Source organism: Orcinus orca, chromosome 7, assembly GCF_937001465.1.
Source record: "Orcinus orca chromosome 7, mOrcOrc1.1, whole genome shotgun sequence".
Classification (NCBI taxonomy): domain Eukaryota; kingdom Metazoa; phylum Chordata; class Mammalia; order Artiodactyla; family Delphinidae; genus Orcinus; species Orcinus orca.
In genome coordinates this window covers 93,782,865-93,810,696 of record NC_064565.1, presented here as the reverse complement: position 1 = coordinate 93,810,696, position 27,832 = coordinate 93,782,865, and the positions used below count along the sequence as shown (strand labels likewise).

The following is a 27,832-nucleotide window of genomic DNA, read 5'->3' as shown; positions in this document are numbered from 1 at the left end:
TCTGTGATAGAACTCATACTGCTCCATAAAATGTTAATTAGTGCCATATAAAGGAGCCTAGATTCCTGTTGAATAATGTGAAATGTTTAATCTCTGATTTACTCGTATGACTGAGAAAGACTAAAATTATCACCACTCAGCTGGCAAAGGCTTCATGGAACTCCGTGAACACATCTGGATAGAATTTCACATCTAGACAGAAATTCTCACAGCACAGTTGAATACATCCCACAAAGACCATAATGCTCTATTTTAGTTATAGCACAAAACTCATCCACTGTATTTTTCAGTGTTATTTTTAGGTATAATTGAGACTTTATGACTTATCTGAAATGCATTTGAAACTGAATATACTTATCATTTTTAATTACTATTAATACAATTTATGTCAAAAGAGATTGGGAAGTAGAGAAAAAGATTAAAGAAATAATTTAAAAATTTTTACAGAGGCACACTTTGGCATTCTTTGCCTGATTTCATGATATTTTTCAGCCTACAAGTACAGCAAAATAACCCCAGATTAATATGACATGAAAAAAAATTAATTTTGAGAAACTGTTCTATCACCAAAGATAATTGGAGACATTTTATAGCACTGAAAAAAATAATGTTCAGAATTATGGCATTGTTACAAAGGACATAATATAGTTAGAATTCAGATTTGGTAAAGTACATGAAAGACATCAGTCGAGATTCTACACCACTGAAGTTTATCTCCATGACAACGAGAACTAGTATGAAAGCAAAACAAATTCATCTGAATTAGATAAAACATCTCTTTTCCCTTTTCTCTTACACCGCATATATCCATCAGCAAGTCCTGCTGATTCAACACTTCAAAATAGCGTAGGATTTTGAAAGCCCTGTCACCTATTCCCTAGACTAATATAACTACCAAACTGCTTGCTCTTACCCCCACTCTAACAGCTTGACTCATCTTTTAAATACATAAATCATAAATATAAATATTATATCGCTTTTCTGGTCAAAACTTGACAACAACTCTCAGACACATTTAAATAGAATTAAATTTCTAACCATATCTACAGACCCTATTTATTTGTCCTTTGCCTGACCCTCTCTCCTACCGCTCTTCCCCCAACTCATTCTGTTGCAACCTTGTTTTTGCCCTTCTTCACATGCTCCAAGTTCATTCCTGCATCGGAGCCTTGTTCTCACTGTTGTCTCTGTTTGGAAGACTCTTCTCTCAGCCCTTCACATGACTGGATCCTTAACATCACACAAGTCTCAGCTCAATGTCACTTAGGACTACAATCCTTCCTACTTCAGGTCGCTACCAATTCTCTGACCCTAACTTGTTTTCTTCATACTACTTATCTCTACTTGAAAGTCCAGAATTTAATGTTATTCACTATTAAGTTATTAACTATTAGCTAATATAAACTAAAATACATGTGGGAAATTTTCCCTGTTCATTGCTGTATTCTAGGAACCTGTAATAGCGCCTGGTATACAACAGGTGCTCAGTATATGACTGTTGAGTGATCACACATGTCTCGGTGTCTGTATTCTGGAATGCCAGTCTTAGTTTGTATCTGGAATATGGATAAAATGATCTGACAGATCTTGCTTGGAGATTTTAGGCAGACATTTTTAGTTCTAAGGATTATTTCATGTTAGTTTTCCTTTGTAGAATCCAAATTGTCCTCAAGTTATTTCAAGAACTCACATTTTTAGATGTTATACAAACAGATGGTATGAAATTTTAAATAAAATTTTAATAATCTGAGTTAGCAGGGTCCCTGTGGTCCCCATTTTCACATCAGCTTTAGCATCTGGTATCAGCTTATTGAAAGGATTAAGGAAGATTTAGGAATCTTCAGGAAGTTTCTTGCCAACTGGTAAAGGACATTTTATGAATATGTTCTCATTTTATCTATACTTTTAGTTTTCTGCTCCTAATTTATTAAATAACTTTCATGTAATTACATAGCCATTCTATGAGGAGAAAAATTATTAAGTATTTGTGTGTTTGAATATTAAAGGCAATTTACATAAATGATAATCATGAAATTAAAGTGTTCTTAAAAATTAATCTGAGGTTTTATTTTTTTAAATGGTGTAGAATTTACTCTGCTGAAATTTGACCATGTCAGTATTAGCAATTTTTATTTCAACTACTTTAAATAATAACTAACATAATAATTTTGAATGGGAAAAAATCCCTGTGGGATATGTTTAAAAGATGGGAGTTTCACAGAATCATGGACATAGAGAACAGAATGGTGGTTGCCAAGGGGTAGAGGGTTGGAGGAGGCATGGAGTGGGAGGCTGGGGTTAGCAGATGTAAGCTATTATATATAGAATGGATAAACAACAAAGCCCTACTGTATAGCACAGAGAACTATACTCAATATCCTATAATAAACCATAGTGGAAAAGAATATAAAAAAAGAATGTACATATATGTATAACTGAACCACTTTGCTGTACAGCAGAAATTAACACATTGTAAATTAACTATACTTCAATTAAAAAATATTGATAAAAAAGGATGTTTCTCATCATATGCAGTCATCCTTGTCAGAAGTAGTAGTATTTGAACAAACCTTGACTTGATACCTCTTCATACTCAGAAACTGCTAAAATTTGGCTAATCCTTCCCGCAACATGGCTTCTGTTCACCATAAATTCAACACAATATAATTATTTGCATTTTTTAAATGCTGTGACAACAATCTGATCTTAAAATATTAAAAAATTTTTTTTCAGAATATATCCATTCCTTACAACATTTTAAATATTTAAAATATGTTGTGTTTTCTTCATCTAGGGCTATTTCTTTTTTAAAAAACATATATATATTCTTTTTCAGATTATTTTCCATTATTGGTTATTACAAGATATTGAGTTTCTTCCCTGTGCTATATAGTAGGTCCTTGTTGTTTACCTCTTTTATATATAGTAGTGTGTATATATGAATCCCAAACTCTTAATTTGTCTCTCCCCCCCCACCATCCCCTGTGGTAACCACGTTTGTTTTTCTATGTCTGTGAGTCTATTTCTGCTTTGTAAATAAGTTCATTTGTATCATATTTTAAGATTCCACAAATAAGTGATATCGTATGATATTTGTCTTTCTCTGTCTTCACTTAATATAATCTCTAGGTCCATCTATGTTGCTGCAAAAAGCATTTCATTCTTTTTTATGGCCAAGTAATATTCCATTGTTTGTATATGTATATATATATACATATGCATATACACACACACACACACACACACACACACACACACACACCCCACATCTTCTTTATCCATTCATCTGTTGATGAACATTTAGGTTGCTTCCATGTCTTGGCTATTGTAAATAGTGCTGCTATGAACATTGGGGTGCATGTATCTTTTCTAATTAGTTTTCTCCAGATATATGCCCAGGAATGGGATTGCTGGATCACATGGTAATTATTTTTAGTTTTTCAAGGAACCTCCATACTGTTCTTCATAGTTGCTACACCAATTTACATTCCCACCAACAATGTAGGAAGGTTCCTTTTCCTCCACACCCTCTTTGGCATTTATTATTTGTAGACTTTTTAACGATGGCCATTCTGACCAGTGTGAGGTAATACCTCACTGCAGTTTTGATATGTATTTATCCAATAATTAGTGATATTGAGCATCTTTTTATGTGCCTGTTGGCCAAGTCTTCTTTGGAGAAATGTCTATATAAGTCTTCTGTAGGGCTATGTCTTTTGAGAATCATGCATTCCTTAAACTACCAAACATTTATGCAGTCACTGTCTGCAGAAAATATACCAATGGATAAAACTCTTTGACTCTTTTTACAAATATGCTGTTTTCTAGTGGAATTCATTAGAAAAACATTGAAGGATAATGAAACTTAAGAAAATAGAAAAATCAAATAGAGAAGTTAACAGTTTAAAGGAGCCTTTAAAGAGCAACTTAAAACTTTGCAATCTGTAACCCATATTTAGGATTTTCTGCATGGATTTTAATCGATATGCTCATGATACAGATTAAAAAAACAATGGTGACAATTATTTATTGTGTCCTTATTAGGTATCTGGTACTGAGTTTATGTTTTACTTGCAATGTCTCTTTTAAAGCTTTCAACATTCCAATGTGGTAGGTGTTATTAATCTAATTTTACAGGGAAGAAAACTGGCTTAGAAGGTAAGCAACTTGGACAAGGCCACATAACTACTTTATTTCACCATTTTAAGATGCACATTTTTTTACATTTGAACATCTCTGAAATTGAGATTTGGCTTACAACTGATGACATCTTAAGATCACTAGAGCCAGGTGGCAGTTGGGACACATTTGCTATTGCTTGTGTTCATGTGAATATCTAAAGCACCAGCAACAAAATGTACAAAATGGGTGCCAGTGTCTTTTAAGTCCCAGGAACCAAATGATAGTTGGGTGGAGGAGTGGGTGGGATGGTAAGTCAGATGTGTTTGGGAACATTCCTGAAGCAGAGACTGAAGTAGGCTAGCTTCATACAGTTGCACGTTGGCTTGTGTAACTATCACCAATAGCTTTACTTCTTTTACAGATTCATTTAAGAAATGATGTGTTACTAACACAGAGGACATTATCACATATAAAAACACAGACACTGACAATTCTGAGTTGAAAAGTGATTAAGAATTTGATCTCTGAATTGAAGATGGTTTAGAAAACCTTTAACCAGTTTACCTGGCTGCACAAAGAATGATACAGACCGATAATAAAAATCTACATCTAATTACATCTGAAAGTCCTCTTTCAGTAAGAATAAAGCACAAATTAAGTGATAAGAAAGTACTCATAAGAGCTGAATGGGGAGTATTTTTCCTTTCTTATTGGTATATAAGATAATGGTTCATCTTACAACTGATGCCATCTTAGATTCAATGGGATATGGAGAATTGCTGAGCCGGAATTAGAGTCTGACTGCAGAGTCCAACTCCTAACTAGCATGATTGCCTACCTCATTGAGTCAACAACAGTTGTGGACTTCTTTCAGTGCACAATTCTGCAGTTTAGACCCGAGACCAAATACCCCATGAGAAACCCTGAAACGTGAATTAATTTTTGCTTATCCATACCTTTCTTCTCCTCAACACCTGCATCTGATTTGAGGGTGTGGCTACTACTGTGAAGGGAATCTTTTGAGTCTTCATTTTCATCCAGGACACCAGCAAAGCTGATCTTCCTCTCATATCTGTGCCGGTCCAACTCAGGATCCAAACGAAGTCGGCAGCTCTCCAAGTCCTGAAATGTCAGTGAGGAGCACATGGATGCTGGCATCTCCCCAGCACTGCACTGGTCTTCCGGCAAACCTCCCTCCTTTTTTTTTTTTTTTTTTTTGCGGTACGCGGGCCTCTATCTAATGCCAGGTTTAGACTGGGGTCATGAAAATGTCTTCCTTAATCCACAGGTTAAGGATTCAGTCTCACAAGACTGTCCCCACTTCAGACATCAGTTGTAAGGCCAAGTGGTCACCCGTGCTTCTAACCAACTGGTTATAAATTGAAGGTTCCAACAACACCCCTCCTCAGGTTCAATTAATTTGCTAGGGGGGGCTCATAGAACTCGAGAAATATTTTGCTTACTAGATCACTGGTTTATCATAAAAGGATATAATCAGCAACAGCTAGATGGAAGAAATGCACAGGCCAAGGTATGGGGTGATGGTGCCAAGCTTCCATGCCCTCTTCAAGGGCAGCACACTCCCCAGTCTTCACGTGTTCACCAACCAGAAGCTCTCCAAACCCTGTTCTTTTGGGTCTTTATGGAGGCTTCATTACATAGGCATGATTGATTAAATCGTTGTCACCTGGAGGTGAGGGGGTGGGACTGAAAGTTTCAATTTTCTAATTATTTTGTTGGTTCATCTGGTGACCAGCTGATCCTTAGGTAATCTAGAGGCATTCTACAAGTCACCTCTTAACATAACAAAAGACACCTTGGTCACCCTCCCGACTTAAGAAATTCCAAGGATTTTAGGAGCACTGTGCCAGAAACAGGGATGGAGACCAAACATATATTCTTATCATAAATCACAATATCACACAACAAAAGTAGAAAACAAATACCAAGGTGATGTTGGAGTTAAATCCTTAGGATTAAGTAAAGTTAGCTCTGCAAACTGGTAGGGAAACCAGTTTGGTTTCCTCTTAAGAAACCTCAGGGGTAATGGCCAGAGGTTTAAAACAGGATCATGCGTTGGAGGAATCTCTCACTCTCTCTTAGGAGACTTCATGATCCCAAAACTGAAAATAAGCCTTGGGGAGTTTAAATATTTAGTAGGAGTTTGGCCTGTGAGGCCCCAGTGTGGACATTTGACCTGTTCTGTAAATGGAGACTCGCTCACGCTGAAGATCATAATTAATCACTAATCTATGAAGCGCTTTCAGACTTGATAAATGAAAAAAATATAAAATGCTAACTTTATTTTTATACAGCATTTTTTCTAATTATGACATAATAATCCCTCAGATTCAAGTAGTTTGAAAAACAAAAACTATTTTGAAAAACCCAGTTTGTACCAAGATTAAAATCTTATGCTTTTAACTATTATTAATAAATGAAACTTTAGACTCTACATATCGTTTCTTCTTTTCCCTTTGAATTAAGAACAGAAGTTATACTTTGGGACTCAGAAAATTATATCACATCTAGAAAAATAAGGAACCACATGGAGTCTATTTAACACTGTCAAAAAATATTCTAGGAATATAATTGTTTCTCTGAAATTAATCCCTTTTAGGAAAAAAAATAACCTAACTACTTTCCATTTTGGTAGCCAAATTTAATTAGATAAGTTTCTTAGGTGGGACAAAAAGTAATAAAATAACAATTCTGATTATCAAAAGTAGTTCTCTCTTCCAACTTCTTGTATCTACTAGTCAAAATCCTACTTATCTTTCAAAGTTACATTCAAATGTGATCTCATCCAGGAAGGCTCTTCAGATTTTTCCAGTCCCTTCTTTGGCTAACCCTGGCCCTCTGCTCCTTTCTTAAGTGTGTTGTTTACGTGTTGGTTCTCCTGTTACAACATAGTCATCTCTGCATCACCCCCACTCCCACCTCTGCATCCATCACACCACCTTGCTCACAGCCTTACTCTCAAATATTCATCAGTCTACTCTTCATATATGTGAACTGCGCTTTGCTTCTGATTCTTTAACTTTAGGAGCATTTGGAATCCAGCAGTGTATTATTTATAACCTGACTTGTTAAATCCAGTTGATGCAGTTGGTACAGCTACTAGCACAATCTTGTACAAAAGCATCCAATATGTTGTTTTCCCTAATGAGTGAATATAGATGTACAGAGACTTCCTTACTGCCTTTTACTTTATTATTATGGACTCGTCTTGGCGTTGGATGGGAATTAATTTAATTCCATGTTGCTTGGTCATCAGTTATTGGTTTTACTAATTCAACAGGAGAACATTTTAACAGACCAGCAGTTTTATAGACAAAATTCTCTAAAAAATATTTCTTTGTTTTCAAGTTTGGAAGTTAACAATCAGAGAAAAATTGATTGCTATGCTTTTTATGATAAATATTGTAAAAAGGCTTTTTCCTTTTTAGATATTATTTGTATGGTTCACAAAAAGAGTGAATAAAAATGCTACCAGAAGTTGTTTTTTTGGGGGGAAAAACACATTAAGTTGCATCCAGGGATCTATCTGGGAAACAATTTGTTAAGTTGGTAAAAATATGGTTTTCGCAACATTTTAAACCCTTTTGATATCATTTTTCCTTTTCTCTTTCCGTCATTCCCCACCAAACCAGTGAGTGATCTCCTGCGATTTCCTGACCCTATCAAATTAACCTTTAGTTATTGTATTTTAGGCTCTTTTGCTTTCTCTTCCACACTTTGGATATAACTAGGACTTTTTTTTTTTTTTTTTTTTTTTGCGGTACGGGGGCCTCTCACTGTTGTGGCCTCTCCCGTTGTGGGGCACAGGCTCTGGACGCGCAGGCTCAGCGGCCATGGCTCACGGGCCCAGCCGCTCCGCGGCACGTGGGATCTTCCCGGACCGCTGCACGAACCTGCGTCCCCTGCATCGGCAGGCGGACTCTCAATGACTGCGCCACCAGGGAAGCCCATAACTAGGACTTTTTCAAGCAAACAAATATTTCACAGGGAAATCTCTTTTATCTTGGAAATGGCCTTATGACATTTCTATCAGAAAGACTTTCTCTTGGTAGAAAGTTTATGTTCCCTATCTTCTCCCATCCTCAAATCTCAGATCCCAGGATATTTATAGCTTCTAATGTGATTTTTCTGGCTTATACTTTTATTATTCTGTACATTAGGGTAGCTATTTATTTTTACTGCTGTTAAAAATGTTACTGAATAAAACATCCCAAAGATCTATAAATACTCTTACAGCAAGTGCTTTGTTAAAACTTTAGAATATTTCATTTTGATGGTATTTATGCTTAGCCTCTTAGATTCACCATTTAGTACAATTTCTTAAAAAAATATTTCAAGCATTTATAGTTTCTGTGTTGGTAAAAGTTTTATGATACTGTTTTTTCTACAATAGTTAAAAAAATGTGATTTGAGTTTTCTTTATCATCAACTGTGTAGTTAGACAGGTTAAACATGAGAAAGCATCTTTCCCATTTATTTTATAAAGGTCACATCCCAGTACAATATATGAACCTATACTTGACAATGAAAATCCTAGCTTAATGAATAAAAGATTTGTGAGACCTAGTTAAAGGCAATGAAAAATTTCCTCTTATTAACTGAATGACTGCAGCCTCTGTTTTAGTTTAATTTCTTGGCATTTTCTCCTAGATAGCCAGTTGATTATACAGTCATTTTTAAAAGATTTGATTAATTTTCTTAAAAAATGAAATGTGTTACAATAATAAGGAATATTTAAACTATAGCTTTATAGTGATGAAAGAAAGAACAAAAATAAGTGACTCAAATTTCAAGATTCTTATGTTTTAAAATCATAATAGGTCAAAATGGTGACCGTTAAAAATCTGTAAATTTAAAAGTAGATGCGTTTCTGTGCTTTTATGAAGACTTTGATACAATTAGAATGTTGATAGAATAACACCAACAGAGGCCTACAGATCAGACTTGACTTTAAACTAAACACGTGTTAAGTGGCAGCCTTGATTTGATTTTATAGAATAGTCTCAATATAATAGTGAAGGTGACAATTCAGAAAAATCAGTGTTCAGGATAACATGAAATTAAGCAAGGGCAGTAAGAAAAACTCTCTTTTTCAGTATTTAAAGGGTGCAGTTTCACAGGCCACATGTCGGTATGTTTCTCTTGAAAACATATTTTACCTATAAATATTTCCATTTTATGTTTTAGAGTGTGAGGAAACAGGCTGTCCAGACATTGGAAAATCAGAGTTAGAGGCACTGCTCAGGAATACCAGAGCACTGACTTTTTTGTCCCGTTCCCTCCCCTACCTGCCCTCTGGAACTAGGTTATGGCCTTGTTCGTGCTGAGTTTGGTCAAAAAAGCAGGAGAGCTGGTGGATTGTAAAATTCACCTAAATGGAAGCACACAGATTGTTAGTGTACCAACTGTCTGGTTGAATAGTGTAAATCTGTGTAAAGGGGGAAAGAAGAGAATTTGGTTCCTCAGCTCTAGTTGGATAACGTCTATGACAAAAGAACCACCGGAAACTTGGTGCCTGTTAGGGAACAAAGGGCCAAGAAAAATGGGCTCTGAGGTGTGCCTCTGTCCCAAATGCTCTGTGATGACTCCTGGCTCTTGTTAGAATTTGTATCCTAAGTTAAATAAATCAGACCCTGATGGTACAGGGGTGTGTGTGTATGTGTGTGTGCCTGTGTGTGTCTGTGTGTTTCCATGCGCGCGTGCGTGTGTGCATGCACACATGTTCTTTCTCTGCCTATCTGTATCCACAAGAAATACTGCAGAAATAAAATATATGTTCAGAGGCATTTACATGCTAAAGACTTGAGTCTTTTCGCCCTTAGTTTAAATGAGAAAATTCATTGGAGGCACATGAATTTATGAGTTGTTAGTATGAAAAAAAAAATCTATCAGTGATTCCTGGAAAATGCTGGCCATTAAACTCGTAGTTTGCAGAGTAAAGGAACCTGGAGGTTCTCAGACATTCCTAGGTTAACTGACAGTGATCAATCAAACATCTTATCCAGTGGTACCATCTTTAGTGATTTCAAGGTCAATTTTAGTTCTTTTTTTTAATAGATAAAAGAGATTTTCTTTTTATATATGAAAATCCCTTGGTTGAATTTTTAAACTATGTGATACATTTGGTCATTTGGTATTTGAGGAAACTGTGAATACTCAAAGTCTAGCCACATGGTTGGACTCTCCAAGTAGCCTCATTATTAATATGTTTTACGTACCATCAGAGGCTCAGTGCGTGGTCTGGGCAGGCAAGAAAAGGTCTCTCGCAGGAAGGTGGTAATCTCCAGGAGAAGCTGGCATGCTGCCATCTTCAAGGCAAAGGGGCAGCCACATTTAGAGGGGTTCACAGTACCTATGGAATGAAAGAGTTCTTTTACAAGCAAACAAACCAATAAAAAATAGAGAGGCACAGTTTGATGGACATAGCTACACATGTGTAAAATCAAATTGCATATGAGAATGTTACCTATACATGTCCAAAATGAAACTGCAAATGAGGATGTTTCCTATACACGTTCAATTTACCTGGTCCCTTTAGAATAATCTATGCATTACAATACACCTCTCTTTTTCTCCATTTTGCAATTCTATAATGAATGCCTCAGTATTAAAATGTCAATCAATAAGAATTAAATTATTCTCCTCAAGGCATCATAGAGTAACAAAATGCAGCTCCACTAGACTGGAAAGCCTTTTAATTAAAACAGAAACAGAAAGCAGTCCTGCCAGATTTTCATATCGTTATTCAATCAGATTTAGACAAGGTACAGAGCCATGAACTAGATTTGGAACTACAAAAATCCTGTCAGCTCACTTTGTGAGAGACGTCTGTCTTGATGTTCTTAGAGCAGTGAAGTTGTTTCAGCTTTAGCCCAGATATGTTTCTGCAGCATAAACTAGGATTACTTACTTGGTCACCTCTATTATACTGTTTATACAAGTTAGCCTGTCATATTAAGGAACAGCTACACTAGAATACGCAAATATTCTCCTTTGCTTTGAAGAACACCAGTCTTTGAATAAGTAAAACATTGCATCCACCATAGACCAACAAATGGATTTTGCTCTAAAGGCAGATAATGGCCAAGGTGACACCAGAGACTTTTAAATCCTCAGGTATAGGTCTCAGATACACGACATCACAAATCATGGAGAAATATATTGACTACTTATCAGTGTTCAGAAAAGAAGACCAAAGTCATGCCTCTCATAAAAGAAACAAAATAGTTATCTATTTTCAATGACTCAACTTATCACCAAACATTATATCATTACATATTAACCTTCCTAAAAATATCTCTAAAATACTTCCTGTGTATTTGGCTTTCTTAATTGAATATAATATATAATTCATGGTTTATATTGATAGTAGGTAGAATTATGGTCTTTCTGAAGATATCTGGCTATTTCTTCTCCATGAAAACCATTATATTTTCTACAGAGGTACTATGTGGCTGGGAACATTGCCTCTTATTAAGAATGAAAACAACAAACTCCTCTAGAATTTCCAGACTGATACTTACTTATACCATAATTATTTTTTAAATGCAAAATGAGCTATGTATTGACTTGAAAGTGAAACTAAAGCAGACATTCCAATCTTATATTCAGTGGAGGCCACATGACTCTAGAAATTGCCTAGATTGCAACTGTTTTTAAAAAATAAATGAACACTAGATATTTAGTATAAACTTCTAGATCTGTCCTTGCAATCCTGAGGATATCATTTAGATTCTTCTGGTCAGTCCTATAGACGATGAGCTTGGTTTTAGTCCAGGCTCTCTCATAACTATCATCTGAAATATTCTGTTATAATGAACAAGTATTGACTTATAAATAACCTCACCAAAAAACTAATATACCATCATATCATATTGGCCAATGATACTTATGTGGTCTCATGGAGATTTGAGATCATTTTGGCCTATAAAGATACATCCATCTAAGGTTGCTTTGGCTCTTCTCTGTTCTGAAGGACCCCAAGGAGATCCAGGGCAGTTTGGGGATATTTCCTGGCAGGCTTAAACTAGGTTCTGTGATTTCTGGATAATCTTCAAGTCCTCTTACAAATCAGACCCAATACTATGAGTCATTCTAGGATAGCCTAGACTCTTATGAACTTGAGGGAATCTTTGGGGCCAACTTCCATCATTACGCTAAAAGACTAATGTCAGAATTTGGTATTTTGTCAACAGCTAAGTCAAGAAGATTTCTCTGATTTGATATGGGCTGAGGAAGAGCAAAATGATGAAAAAGTGCAAAAAAAATATTACTGGTATGAAAGTGGAAAAGAGGACAATATGTTTTCTGTTATTATTATATAGTTCTGTCCAATGTTATATTCTAGCCATCCTTTTACATTTCATGCCTATAAGGATGAAGTAGGTTTGGCATCACTTAACTAAGGACAATCCATAAGACATCATCAGGGAGTCTGAACTTGAAACCACTAAGGAAGGTCAAAAGGTAGAGGCTTCAATGTCTTCATCAGATAACAATATTAATTCCAAAACTGTCCTGACATTTGATATTCCATAAAAGGCAGTGGTACACATACACACAAGCTTATATGGTATAGAACACACATATGCACAAAATGGTGCTGAGAAGGAGGTTCAGGAATCTCTTCGTCTCTATTCGTCTATGATGGGTCTCAATTACACTTTTAATAAATAAGTACAATACATCAAACATTCACAGTTCTAATAATCTGAATCTTAATATTTTACTTTCATGTTAAATATTATAATATACTCTGATTAAATATTTTAGCGATTTGAGAAGCTTTTCACGTTTAATTTTATTTGCTCTACCACTTTTTAACATTTATTTATTTACTTATTTATTTATTTTAACATCTTTATTGGAGTATAATTGCTTTACAATGGTGTGTTAGTTTCTGCTTTATAACAAAGTGAATCAGCTATACATATACATATATCCCCATATCTCCTCCCTCTTGTGTCTCCCTCCCACCCTCCCTATCCCACACCTCTAGGTGGTCACAAAGCACCGAGCTGATCTCCCTGTGCCATGAAGCTGCTTCCCACTAGCTATCTGTTTAACATTTGGTAGTGTATATATGTCCATGCCACTCTCTCACTTCATACCAGTTTACACTTCCCCCCACCCCGTGACCTCAAGTCCATTCTCTACGTCTGTGTATTTATTCCTATCCTGCCCCAGGTTCTTCAGAATTTTTTTTTTTTTTTTAGATTCCATATATATGTGTTAACATATGGTATTTGTTTTTCTCTTTCTGACTTACTTCACTCTGTATGATAGACTCCAGGTCCATCCACCTCACTGCAAATAACTCAATTTCGTTTCTTTTTATGGCTGAGTAATATTCCATTGTATATATGTGCCACATCTTCTTTATCCATTCATCTGTTGATGGACACTTAGGTTGCTTCCATGTCCTGGTTATTGTAAATAGAGCTGCAATGAACACTGTCGTACATGACTCTTTTGGAATTATGGTTTTCTCAGGATATATGCCCCGTAGTGGCATTGCTGGGTCCTATGGTAGTTCTATTTCTAGTTTTTTAAGGAACCTCCATATTGTTCTCTATACTGGTTGTATCAATTTACATTCCCACCAACAGTGCAAGAGGGTTCCCTTTTCCCCACACCCTCTCCAGCATTTATTGTCCATAGATTTTTTGATGAGGCCATTCTGAGTGGTGTAAGGTGATACCTCATTGTAGTTTTGGTTTGCTTTTCTCTAATGATTAGTGATGTTGAGCATCCTTTCATGTGTTTGCTGGCAATCTGTATGTCTTCTTTGGAGAAATGTCTGTTTAGGTCCTCTGCCCATTTTTGGATACAGTTGTTTGTTTTTTGGATATAGAGCTGCATGAGCTGCTTGTGAATTTTAAAGATTAGTCCTTTGTCAGTTGTTTCATTTGCAAATATTTTCTCCCATTATGAGGGTTGTCTTTTCATCTTCTTCATGGTTTCCTTTGCTGTGCAAAAGCTTTTAAGTTTCATGAGGTCCCATTTGTTTATTTTTGTTTTTATTTCCATTTCTCTAGGAGGTGGGTCAAAAAGGATCTTGCTGTGATTTATGTCATAGAGTGTTCTGCCTAAATTTTCCTCTAAGAGTTTGATAGTGTCTGGCCTTACATTTAGGTCTTTCATCCATTTTGAGTTTATTTTTGTGTATGGTGTTATGGAGTATTCCAATTTCATTCTTTTAAATGTAGCTGTCCAGTTTTCCCAGCGCTACTTATTGAAGAGGCTGTCCTTTCTACACAGTATGTTCTTGCCTCCCTTGTCATAAATTAGATGACAATATGTGCGTGGGTTTATCTCTAGGCATTCTATCCTGTACCATTGATCTATATTTCTGTTTTTGTGCCAGTACCATACTGTCTTGATTACTGTAGCTTTGTGGTATAGTTTGAAGTCGGGAAGCCTGATTCTTCCAACTCCGTTTTTCTTTCTCAAGGTTGCTTTGGCTATTCGGGGTCTTTTGTGTTTCCATACAAATTGTAAAATTTTTTGTTCTAATTCTGTGAAGAATGCCATTGGTAGTTGGACAGGGATTGCCTTGAATCTGTAGATTGCTTTGGGTAGTATAATCATTTTCAAAATGTTGATTCTTCCAATCCAAGAACATGGTATATCTCTCCATCTGTTGGTATCATCTTTAATTTCTTTCATCAGTGCCTTATAGTTCTCTGCATACAGGTCTTTGGTCTCCTTAGGTAGGTTTATTCTTAGATATTTTATTCTATTAGTTGCAGTGGTAAATGGGAGTGTTTCCTTCATTTCTCTTTCAGATTTTTCATCATTAGTGTACAGGAATGCAAGACATTTCTGTGCATTAATTTTGTTTGCTGCTAGGTTACCAAATTCCTTGATTAGTTCTAGCAGTTTTCTGTTGGCATCTTTAGGATTCTCTATGTATAGTATCATGTCATCTGCAAACAGTGACAGCTTTACTTCTTTTCTGATTTGGATTCCTTTTATTTCTTCTTCTCTGATTGCTGTGGCTAAAACTTCCTAAATGATGTTGAATAATAGTGGTGAGAGTGGACAACCTTGTCTTGTTCCTGATCTTACAGGAAATTGTTTCAGTTTTTCACCATTGAGAATGATGTTGACAGTGGGTTTGTTATTTATGGCCTTTATTATATTGAGTTAAGTTTCCTCTATGCCAACTTTCTGGAGGGTTTTTATCATAAATGGGTGTTGAATTTTGTTGAAAGCTTTTTCTGCATCTATTGAGATGATCATCTGGTTTTTCTCCTTCAAGTTGTTAATATGGTTTATCACATTAATTGATGAGTATATTGAAGAATCCTTGCATTCCTGGGATAAACCCCACTTGATCATGGTGTATTATCGTTTTAATGTGCTGTTGGATTCTGTTTGCTAGTATTTTGTTGAGGATTTTTGCATCTATGTTCATCAGAGATATTGGTCTGTAGTTTTATTTCTTTGTGACATCTTTGTCTGGTTTTGGTATCAGGGTGATGGTGGCCTCATTGAATGAGTTGGGAGTGTTTCTCCCTTTGCTATATTTTGGAAGAGTTTGAGAAGAATAGGTGTTATCTCTTCTCTAAATGTTTGACAGAATTCGCCTGACAAGCCATCTGATCCTGGACTTTTGTTTCTTGGAAGATTTTTAATCATCGTCTCAATTTCAGTGCTTGTGATTGGTCTGTTTATATTTTCTATTTCTTCCTGCTTCAGTCATGGAAGGTTGTGCTTTTCTAAGAATTTGTCCATTTCTTCCAGGTTGTCCATTTTATTGGCATATCGTTGCTTGTAGTAATCTCTCATGATCCTTTGTATTTCTGCAGTGTCAGTTGTTACTTCTCCTTTTTCATTTCTAATTCTGTATGAATTTGAGTCTTCTCCCTTTTTTCTTGATGAATCTGGCTAATGGTTTATCAATTTTGTTTATCTTCTCAAAGAACCAGCTTTTAGTTTTATTGATCTTTGCTATCATTTCCTTCATTTATTTCTGATCTGATCTTTATGATTTCTTTCCTTCTGCTAACTTTGGGGGTTTTTTGCTCTTCTTTCTCTAATTGCTTAAGTGTAAGGTTAGGTTGTTTATTTGAGATGTTTTCTGTTTCTTGAAGTAGGACTGTATTACTATAAACCTCCCTCTTAGAACTGCTTTTGCTGCATCCCATAGGCTTTGGGTCATCATGTTTTCATTGTCATTTGCTTCTACGTATTTTTTGACTTCCTCTTTGATTTCTTCAGTGATCTCTTCGTTATTAAGTAGTGTATTGTTTAGCCTCCATGTGTTTGTATTTTTTACAGATTTTTTCCTGTAAATGACATCTAGTCTCACAGTGTTGTGGTCGGAAAAGATATGTGATACGATTTCAGTTTTCTTATATTTACCAAGGCTTGCTTTGTGATCCAAGATATGATCTATCCTGGAGAATGTTCCATGAGCACTTGAGAAGAAAGTGTATTCTGTTGTTTTTGGATGGAATGTCCTATAAATATCAATTAAGTCCATCTTGTTTAACGTATCATTAAAGCTTGTTTTTCCTTACTTATTTTCATTTTGGATGATCCGTCCATTGGTGAAAATGGGGTGTTAAAGTCCCCTAATATGATATGTTACTGTCGATTTCCCCTTTTATGGCTGTTAGCATTTGCCTTATGTATTGAGGTGCTCATATTTTGGGTGCATAATTATTTACAATTGTTATATCTTCTTCTAGGGTTGATCCCTTGCTCATTATGTAGTGTCCTCCTTTGTCTTTTGTAATAGTTTTTATTTTAAAGTCTATTTTGTCTCATATGAGAATTGCTCCTCCAGCTTTCTTTTGATTTCCAGTTGCATGGAATACCTTTTTCCATCCCCTCACTTTTAGTCTGTATGTGTCCCTAGGTCTGAAGTGGGTCTCTTGTAGACAGCATATATACAGGTCTTGTTTTTGTATCCATTCAGCCAGTCTGAATCTTTTGGTTGGAGAATTTAATCCATTTACATTTAAGGTAGTTATCAATATGTATGTTCCTATTACCATTTTCTTAATTATTTTGCATTTCTTATTGTAGGTCTTTTCCTTCTCTTGTGTTTCCAGCCTAGAAAAGTTCCTTTAGCATTTGTTGTAAAGCTGGTTTGGTGGTGCTACATTCACTTAGCTTTTCTTGTCTGTAAAGGTTTTAATTTCTCTGTCGAAACTGAATGAGATCCTTGCTGGGTAGAGTAATCTTGATTGTAGGTTTTTTTCCTTTCATCACATTAAATATGCCCTGCCAGTCCCTTCTGGCTTGCAGAGTTTCTGCTGAAAGATCAGCTGTTAACCTTATGGGGATTCCTTTGTATGTATTTTGTTGTTTTTCCCTTGCTGCTTTTAATGTTTTCTTTGTATTTAATTTTTGATAGTTTGATTAATATGTGTCTTGGCATGTTTCTCCTTGGATTTATCCTGTATGGGACTCTCTGCACTTCCTGGACTTGAGTGACTATTTTCTTTCCCATATTGTGGAAGTTTTCAACTATAATTTCTTCAAATATTTTCTCAGTCCCTTTCTGTTTCTCTTCTTCTGCGACCTCTATAATTTGAATGTTGTTGCATTTAATGTTGTCCCAGAGGTCTCTGAGACTCTCCTCAATTCTTTTCATTCTTTTATCTTTATTCTGCTCTGCAGTAGTTATTTCCACTATTTTATCTTCCAGTTCACTTATCCATTCTTCTGCTTCAGTTATTCTGCTATTGATTCCTTCTAGAGAATTTTTAATTCATTTATTGTGTTGTTCATCATTGTTTGTTTGCTCTTAGTTCTTCTAATTCCTTGTTAAACGTTTCTTGTATTTTCTCCATTCTATTTCCAAGATTCTGGATCATCTTTACTATCATTACTCTGAATTCTTTTTCAGGTGACTGCCTATTTCCTCTTCATTTGTTTGGTCTGGTGGGTTTTTACTTTGCTCCTTCATCTGCTGTGTGTTTCTCTGTCTTCTCATTTTTCTTAACTTACTGTGTTTGGGGTCTCCTTTTCACAGGTTGCAGGTTCATATTTCCCGTTATTTTTGGTGTCTGCCCCCATTGCCTAAGGTTGCTTCACTGTGTTGTGTAGGCTTCCTGGTGGAGGGGCTAGGCCCTCTGTTCTGTTGGATGAGGCTGCATCTTTTCTTTCTGGTGGGCAGGTCTGTGTCCAGTGGTTTGTTTTGGGGTGTCTGAGACCTTATTATGATTTAAGGCAGACTCTCTGCTAATGGGTGGGGTTGTGTTCCTTTCTTGCTAGTTGTTTGGCATATGGGGTCCAGCAGCATAGCTTGCTGGTTGTTGAGTGGAGTTGGGTCTTTGCATTTAGATGGAGATCTCTGGGAGAACTTTCACTGTTTGATATTATGTGGAGCCGGGAGGTCTCTTGTGGACCAATGTCCTGAACTTTATTCAGGTATTTCAGAGTTGCAGTGTACATCAAGTTGATTGTGGAGATTTAATTCACTGCTCCTGAGGCTGCACAGAGAAATTTCCCTTTCTCTTCTTTGTTTGCACAGCTCCTGGGTTTCAGCTTTGGATTTGACCCTGCCTCTGCGTGTAGCTCACCTGAGGGCAACTGTTCTTCGCTCAGACAGGACGGGGTTAATGTACCAGCTAATTATGGGGCTCTGGCTCACTCAGGCAAGGGGGAGGGAGGGGTATGGAATGCAGGGTGAGCCTTCAGCGGCAGAGGCTGATATGACGTTGCAACAGCCTGAGGAACACCGTATGTTCTCCCAGGGAAGTTGTCCCTGTATCACAGGACCCTGGCAGGGGTGGGCTGTACAGGCTCCCAGGAGGGGAGATGTGGATAGTGACCTATGCTTGCACACAGGCTTCTTGGTGGCTGCAGCAGCAGCGTTAGTGTTTCATGCCTGTCTCTGGGGTCCGCGCTGATAGCCATGGCTCACGCCCGTCTCTGGAGCTCATTTAGGCGGTGCTCTGAATCCCCTCTCCTCGCGCACCCCAAAACAATGGTGTCTTGTTTCTTAGGCAGTTCCAGACTTTTCCCCAGACTCCCTCCCGGCTAGCCGTGGCGCACTAGCCCCCTTCAGGCTGTGTTCACACAGCCAACCCCAGTCCTCTCCCTCGGATCTGGCCTCCAAAACCCAAGCCTCAGCTCCCAGCTCCCACCCGTACCAGCGGGTGAGCAGACAAGCCTCTCAGGCTGGTGAGTGCTGGTTGGCACTGATCCTCTGTGGAGGAATCTCTCTGCTTTGCCCTCTGCACCCCTGTTGCTGCGCTCTCCTCTGTGGGTCTGAAGCTTTCCCCCCCGCCCACCCCTACCTCCACCAGTGAAGGGGCTTCCTAGTGTGTGGAAACTTTTCCTCCTTCACAGATCCCTCCCAGAGGGGCAGGTCCCATCCCTATTCTTTTGTCTCTCTTTTTTCTTTTTTCTTCTGCCCTATCCAGGTATGTGGGGAGCTTCTTGCCTTTTGGGAGGTATGAGGTCTTCTGCCAGCATTCAGTAGGTGTTCTATAGGAGTTGTTCCACATGTAGATGTATTTCTGATGTATTTGTGGGGAGGAAGGTGATCTCCACGTCTTACTCCTCTGCCATCTTGAAGGTCTCCCTCAGGTCTAACCCTTTTTTAAAATTCCAAGAGCAGTAATAAAATACAAACCCTGACCAGCCCTCTTCTGGGGCAGCACAACTATGTTTTCTCAAGTAGGCCTAAAACTGATCTTCGTATTTACAATATTAAGAGTCAGAGACTTCAAAGCAGTGAGTTTTCCATATTGCCAACTCTTTGCCCCTGTCTACAGTCTTCTCCTTCTGGTTCCTGCTCTCTCTTTGTGTGGCTTTATGCACATGCTCACATCCATGCAGAGGGAATAGGGGAGAAGGTGCAGTGGGAGACATGGGAAGGTGGTAAGAATGTGAAAGAGGAAAGAGAAATATTACGTGCTCCTAAAGCAGAGGTTCTTACAAGCAGGGGTTCTTGTAGTAAAGGGAGTCTCCTTACTGTCATCTAAAAAGTCTTCCTCATCATCCTCCTTTCTCAGTCTCCTCTTGGTCTCCTCATCATAAATGAGACCCAGCAGGTTGGCTGGGCTCTCACTTTCCCCATGGCACAGCTCATTCAACCGGACGCCAATTGCCTACCATGAAGAGAAGAAGAATGAAACAGCATGAGATACGTCAGACTGTAAAATAGGCTCTCACATTACAGAGGTCACCAGCAACCGATCAATGGGAATGATTTTCAGCATAAGCCTCCTGTGTCTGCCACAGTGTTGTTACCACCATGTTTCATTTCCCAATGTGGGAACCCAGAGAGGGAAGGCACTGATGCTATCTCTAAGGTCACTGTGTCTAAAGACTTTTAGGAAATGGAATGGCATTTTTTATTCTCATACAAAACATTTTCTGAAAATATTTCTATTTCCTCAAAGGTCATCTATTTTATAGGTTTCACATAAGGGAGTATGCAGTTGATTTTGTTGTTGTTGTTTGTGAGGTTTTTTTGTTTGTTTTGTTTTGCAGTTGTTTCTAATGAAGGATTTTGCTGCAGTAAAAAATAAGAAGTCACAGTTCTTCAGACTGTTTCTGATTATGCTATTTTATGAGAAAGGCACTATCATGCTAATGAGCTTGGAGATTGGCATGAATTCTGGAACTGCCATTTTATTTGTATCTGTCATCATATATGCAATCAATGACTTTCTTATAGACTTTGTTCCCCCCTCCATGATACACTATGAATGAGAAAGAAATATTATTCTTTTGATAGTGTACCCAACATCAACATTAGAAATATGATTTTTAGTAAGTCAGCACATGGGCAATACTGGCTCTTACAAGGTATTCATAAAACCAGTACTTACTATCTGTTCTTCTGAATCATCATGTACTATTGTCTGATTTACCAAAAGGAATTTTCCAAATGAAAAGACAAAATATGCTACCTCTATCTAATTCCTTTTACATTCCAATGACAAATTGTATGCAACAAAAGAGGAGATGTATGCTTAAGAAAGAGAGTCAAAAAGCTAAAATGAACACTGAACACAGAATTTGACAGTTTGGTTACTCTGTGCATTAATATGAACAAAATTCCAGCTACTTTTCTTTTTTCTTCCTATATCATCCTTTTCAAATATTTAGAAAAGTTACTACATTCTGGGCATGCAAGAGATTAGATTCACTACTGGAAACTGACAAAGATCTGTCCAGAACACTAAATAAAAACACAAGTTGTTTGAACGTCTTGGCTATCTGAAAACAAAGGGGTCAGCTTAAACTCTGGAATTAAGTGGGGAGTAACAAAAACCACAAAAAGGAGAAAGAAAGCAGTGTAGAAAAATATCACAGCATCCTAAAATTTCAGCTGCTAACCTGAGAAGTTTTAAGCAAACAAAACAAAACATAAAAGCAAAAACCACCACCTCAACAAAAAGCCTTGTCCTGATGCTACTCTTTTGGAAATCCTCTCTAAGGAAGGAGATGTGGAATTATGAGTCTGGAGTGGAGCCAGCAGATTTAATAGTGAGATTCACAGGGGAAAAAAAATCTACATCGATCCTCCCAGGATGCTGAAACCAAGCAATTTAAGTTAAACCCACAGTTCATAAAGCTTAAAAGGTTGCTCAAAAAATGAACTTGTCTGGGATAATACTAAATACCTAAATAATAATTTAGAGCTCTCTGTCTCTTCTAAGACCAGAAAAGTGCCTTGGGAACATGTTTATTCCTTTTTCATTCATCTAATATTTATTAGATGTATGTAGGTAATTTGTTACATATTAAGTAAAAATAAAGTTGAATAAATTGTTATAGTACATGAGTATCTTTGTTTAATGTGCCCTAGTAGATTATAAACCTTCATAAAGAAGGATAATTGTTTGGCACTTAGGAAAGTTAGGTTGAAAGACTTGCTGTAGGTTGCTCAGCAACCTTGAACTCGGAGTCAAACAGGGTATCTGACTCTGTGTCTTGCTCTTTACTTCATGGAGCTTACAGTCTATTGGGGTGGTAATAACATACCAAAAAAGCAGTCGTGTAAAAGACTGAAAGCACTTTATTTATTGGAATATGGAGAAATCGGATTCATCTCAGAGGATCACACAAAGTTTCATTCCTGTAGATTCTGAAGAATTGCTGTGTAGGCTAATGGGGAAGGGGAAAAGTGGCTTTCCGGATGGAGAGTTTCAAAAGATCCATATTCAGGGAAATGCACTGACATGTTCAGAGACTGACAAATAAGCCAATTGGTTGAAGCACAGTTCTGTGAGAGGAAATAATGTGCCTGAGGGCTTGGAAAGGTAGATTGTGACTAGATCCTACAGTTCATGAAGCTGGACTTCATTTTGCATTCGGAAGAAGGATGAAAGGTACTTTCTGAGTGGGGGAGAACCTTATCACTCATTCGAGGAACACTGTGATAGCTGCCTAACAATGCACAGAAAAATCATATACCCTGCTTGCAAGAATTAATATAATAACATTATTATTGAACACCTCTTAGATGCAAAGCATTGAGATAAATGTTTAGATACATTAGCTCATTTGCCGTTACCATCCATAATCTTGGTGTGATTTGAACAAAGGTTGTGGCGAGAGCAGCAATGCCAGGCTAAGCAATTTGGGTTTTATCCCAAGGGAAAAGGAGGGCCACTGAAGCACTATAATGTGATTTGCATTTTAGCCTAATCACTCTGACAGCAGTTTGAAGAATGAATTGGAGGGAGCAAGTCTGGAGGCTGGAAGATAAGTACGAATGTTCTGCTTTTAGATGAGCTACGCCAAAGGGAGATGATTTTACTGGCAGTGTGTAGGATGGGTCAGATGAGGGGAGATTGTGGGAGGAGACTAAATAGGAAAATACTTTCGTCATATAGATGAGAAGTAATGAAGTTCTGACCTAAAAGGGCATCAGTGACATGGAAGAGGTGGAATCAATAAGAAAAGAAGGTTTGGAATATGTTCAAGGCTGTCATCTTAGATGATGGTGGTACTATCAATAAGAATAGAAAGAAGGGTTGCAGATGGGGGTGTGTTTAAATGGAGAGAAGGGTTTTATTTTGGTCAGACTGAGTTTCAGGACATTGAGTGAATGCCTCCAAAGTACAGTTGGTGATGCCGGTCGCGGATCCAAAGAGTGCTATGGATAGAGAAGTGTGTGCCCCTGGCATACAGCTAACAGTTGAAAATACAGGAATAAATGTAATCCTGGTGCAGAATATACAGGAAGAAATTATAAGAGATACTGAGAATGTTTACATTTATAGGAAGGAAAGAGGCAGAGGACCAGGAAAAGAGACAGAAGAGATAATAATGTCTAACTTTGTCGATTTACTGGGAAGATTAAATGAATTACATTTATTTTCCCCTGAAATGTTCTGTTCAGTGCCTGGTACATAACGGATACTCAATAAACTGTCTCCCAAACAAATGAAGAAACATAAACACAAAACTTCTTCACTTCACTCAGCCTAATTTTTATAGAAGAAAATCAAAAGCTCACGTCTCCCCATTGGTAGAAGAGCTTGGCAGCGTTCCACTGCAGCTTCTGGTTCCGCTTGTTGCCCACAATGGGAGACCGTCCCCTGGAAAGGCCTTTCTTGGTGATATTCACATGATGCCCTTTCATCCACTCTGGCCAGTTGCCACGGTTGCAGCGGTAAACAAAACGGGCACATTCCAGGAACAGCGCTGCTCTGGCTACTACAGGCGCTTCCTGAGTAGGGTTGTTAAGGAAAGAGTAATGTAGGATTAACAAACAATGAAGTTGAACTTAAACTGAATGACTATGTACTCTTAGTTTATTTTCGTCTCCATATTTTGACTTAGTTTAGCCATATTTCCCAGGGTAGTGTTAGCATGGTTACAATAGTAGTGGGAAATCTGGGAAATGAATCCATGATGGCAAATTTGGGTATTGAAAAATTAGACATTTTAAGTAGGTTTCTGAGTTTAGTTTTCTCCTTTTGGAGAATATCCAGTAATTTCATGACTCTTTGCATATTTCAGAGACAGCTGGGATTTAAGTGTGAAATAATTTTTAATCAGAAGGTTTTAAATACGATGTTTTTAAACCTAAAATTAACATGATGCAAACACATATTCAATATCTAGAACTAGTCGTATGTTAACCAAGGGTGTCAGTAGGGATTTTGTTATGTAGGACCATCCACAAGCTCCAAGCAAGTGCAGCTGCTCCCTCGTGTTGGCTAGTAAGAAAAGGAAGAGCTTACTACATTAGGCTGAGTTGTGAGAGAAAACAGAGAATAAAATGGGGCCTGAAATGGAAAACAGACAAACAAACAAATAAATAAATAAATTAGATTGAGTTAGTCTCTTTCCCCAATTTTTCATAAACAGACCAAATTCTGCTCAAATAGGCATGGTTTCAATTGAAAATGACAAAGAGGAAACTGCTTAATTGATAAATGAAAAATAGAGCATTTGTTCAGGAAAATAAAAATATGGCTCCATCTTGTCAAGACGTGCTTGAAAAAATAAAAGAAACAGCTTTTAGTTGATACCCAGAAACTGGTAACAGTGAGATATCCACTGAATTCTTTATAAGCCAAAAAAAAAAATGATAATAATAAGGGAAGGAGTGTGAAGTTTCCCATAGGTCAACAGGTCACAAAAAGTACATACATCAAAATTCATTCGTGCCAGTTAAAAAAATATACATCACAATATTAGCTATCACCTCAGTTACCTAATAACCATAGGTTGCTTAGTAAGCACATGTTTTCAAATGGAAACCGTTTTCATCATTCAAGCAATAGCATTCTTAACAATCCATCGATCCATAATGTTAAAATAGGGGCTAATATACAGAGAATATCAATATGTGCCAATAAGTTTTTATAAATGGTAATTATCATAACAACCCTGTGAAACAATATCTTCATTTTAATATTTTTTTAAAATGAGATATAATTTTTCCACTATTATATAGCTGGGAAGAAATCAACACAGGATTCAATCTCAGGTCTCTCTCATGCCCAGATCTGTACTAGTTCCTCTTTGGTATCTACATTGTCTTAATTTATACTCATATAAGCCTTGGGAAAAGATGATTTCTAGAATGCATGTAGAAAGTCACTGTTTACAAATGGGACAATTGGGACTTCCCTGGCAGTCCAGTAGTTAAGGCTCCGCGCTCCCAATGTAGTGGGTGCAGGTTAGATCCCTGGTTGCAAACTAAGATCCCACAGGCCGTGCGGCACAGCCAAAAAATTAAAAAAAACAAAAGAGACAATAATGTCATATAATGTTATTTACTAAAACACAAATGTATAATCACATCATTTTCCCATTTAAAATATATTATAGGTTCAATCTACCTCAGTCATCAATGAATAAAGATAACTGACATTTGTTATTTGGTTCACTTCTCTCTCTATCCCCATCTCAAGTGCTCTGTGGTCCAATTATGTCAAACTGGTTAGTCTCCCAGATATGACATCTCATACGTTTCCATGTGTTGTTTCCATGACTTGCAGAGCCTTTAAGCCCCTTTTCCATCTGGCAAATTCCCACTTTAAGCTTCAGTTTAGTTACCTCCTCCAAGAAGCCTTCCTTAAACCCTTCGTTCTTCAGGCAGAGTTGGCTACTTCATACTGTGGAGTACCACACTATCTCAAATACCCTGGATGATTCAAGTAAGTTAGCCCATTAAGCATTTTCTCATTGTCTAAAACTTAAATGAAACCATCAAGAATTCTAATAAGAAATTTATTTATGTTGGGACTTAATTTTACAAAGCATATGTTGTATTGCCATGACAAAGTTAATCTATGTGAAAAAGCAAAATACAAGATAAACACAATGGTGAGACTCTATCATTAATAAAAGATGGACACTGATGATGAGAAACTATCATCAACTGCATCGGTGCCAAGACTTGGCAGCAGGTCACAGGGATAGAAAGACTTTAGATTGCAAAGGGTCAGATGACTTTCTGTATCAAATCTATCATTACTGTGGTGCCATAATATACCGACTAAATATCTATACTCTCTTCTTGTATTAAATATTCATTTTACTAAACATCTCAGATATGCTAATCTGCATCTGGAAAAGGCTGGAACATCTACCTCTAAAAACGAATGCCAGTCTGGAGGGCAAGGCGAGTGATGCAAATTTATTTTTAGCCTGTCACATTTTGACACATTTCCAATAAAAAACAATGGGATTCATTGCTTTATGATGGGAAGACAGAAACAACACTGCTGGAATAGCATTATGTTATGAACCCTGGCTCTTTCATGATGAACAAGGGTAGAACTTAACCTAACTCAAATGTATGGGGCAGAGGTGGGTTTTTTTTTTCTTTTAATTGCTCTTAACTATTAGATGGCACTGAGAGGACTAACGGAAGATGAGTAAAAAACCCAAATTGTGCTAGGTAAGGTTTCCTATGTCGATTGGCTTGCCTTCTTTAGAAAATATGTTTTTATTTGGTTAGGAAGCTCAAGGCGTTTTGAATGAAAAGAAATTTTAATTCTCTGCTCTGGAAAGCTTCTTATGATAAAACCCAGACATCATCAGTTATCGGCCCTAAGAAATCCTAATCTAAGTTGGGAAATAGAATTGAGATCATTATCAAAATAATTCCCATTAATTAACCATACAGCACAACATTAAAGGGAGGGTTGGTTATTAGCTGATAAATTTGATCCATGTAAATTGGATCAAACCCAGTAACTTTTGGAAATGTCACTGTTCGAATTAAGGGATGATGACATAGCGTGACTTAAATATTGCCTTCTTATTATAAGCCTCATAAACCTGGTAGGTGCAAGCACACTTGGGATGGCACTGAGTACTACCAATTTCTGGGATATTGTAGTGTATGTTACTGTACAGAAAACAGAGGATACTGCTGCGGTACAAAGCTAAGTACTCAACTATGAATCCTAGTAGAAGATACTTAGCAACAAGTATCAACTTCACAGTGTGTGTGGAAGAGTATTCAAGGCAGTCTAGTGTGGGTGTGGCTATGGGGAATTACTTTCCTTATAAGTTCCTTTCAAAGTGTAAGTTAGAAAGTATTGATTTTAGGAGCAGGGTTATAGAATACCTTAGACAAAGGATTCTTCCTGGACTTAAAGGAAATTCAATTTTCCCTCTTTTGATGGCGCTTACCTCTTATGGCTCAGTGCAATCTGAAGAAGCAGTGAAAAATGGAGGCATGACAGAATGGATAGGGATGAATTCACATCACAGAGAAAGACAGCACAAATGGAGAAAAATGAATCAGAAGGATGCTGCAAGGATGAAAAGAACCACAGAGTATCAGAGGCATAGTTAAAAGTGAACATCTAAACAAAATTTGATACCATTGGTATACCAATTTTGCTGGTGGTCCTAAATGAAAAGTAGGCATATTTAAATTCTTTTTTATTAATATGTCTGCCAGATCACCTTTTTATGTTCCATAACACCACAGAGTGGCTTCAATTCCATTATGTCATAACTTCATAGTTCCCAGACAAGCAAGAATCAATTTTAACTAGGAAGATAAAATGTTAGGTTGAACCTTATGGAATTTCTAAGTTTGAAGGTCAAAAATAGTAGAATATCATCAATTTCATATGGTTCAGTTTTATATAAGGTATTCTCTGCAATGGCTACAGAGCTGTCTAGTTAAAATTAGAAAATGTCATGCATTATGCAGCATGGATTTCTCTAACATTCTACAGCTAGAAAACTTCAAGCATCAAGCTAATTTTCCTTGACTTCCTTTGGCATT

The 27,832-nt window shown here is 37.1% G+C and overlaps 1 protein-coding gene across 8 annotated transcripts in view; it reads right to left on the bottom strand.

The window, feature by feature from the left end:
• The window catches only part of UNC80 (unc-80 homolog, NALCN channel complex subunit), a 242,990-nt gene that overhangs the window by 112,867 nt on the left and 102,291 nt on the right, over window positions 1-27,832 (bottom strand). For all 8 annotated transcript variants that reach the window (XM_049712089.1, XM_049712087.1, XM_049712088.1 and 5 more), the window contains exons 23-26: window positions 23,585-23,797; window positions 20,084-20,219; window positions 10,362-10,495; window positions 5,079-5,244 (exon numbers count right to left, since the gene is read on the bottom strand). In XM_049712089.1, coding sequence (XP_049568046.1) covers window positions 5,079-5,244; window positions 10,362-10,495; window positions 20,084-20,219; window positions 23,585-23,797 — 649 coding nt within the window. The remainder of the gene's footprint in view (window positions 1-5,078; window positions 5,245-10,361; window positions 10,496-20,083; window positions 20,220-23,584; window positions 23,798-27,832) is intronic.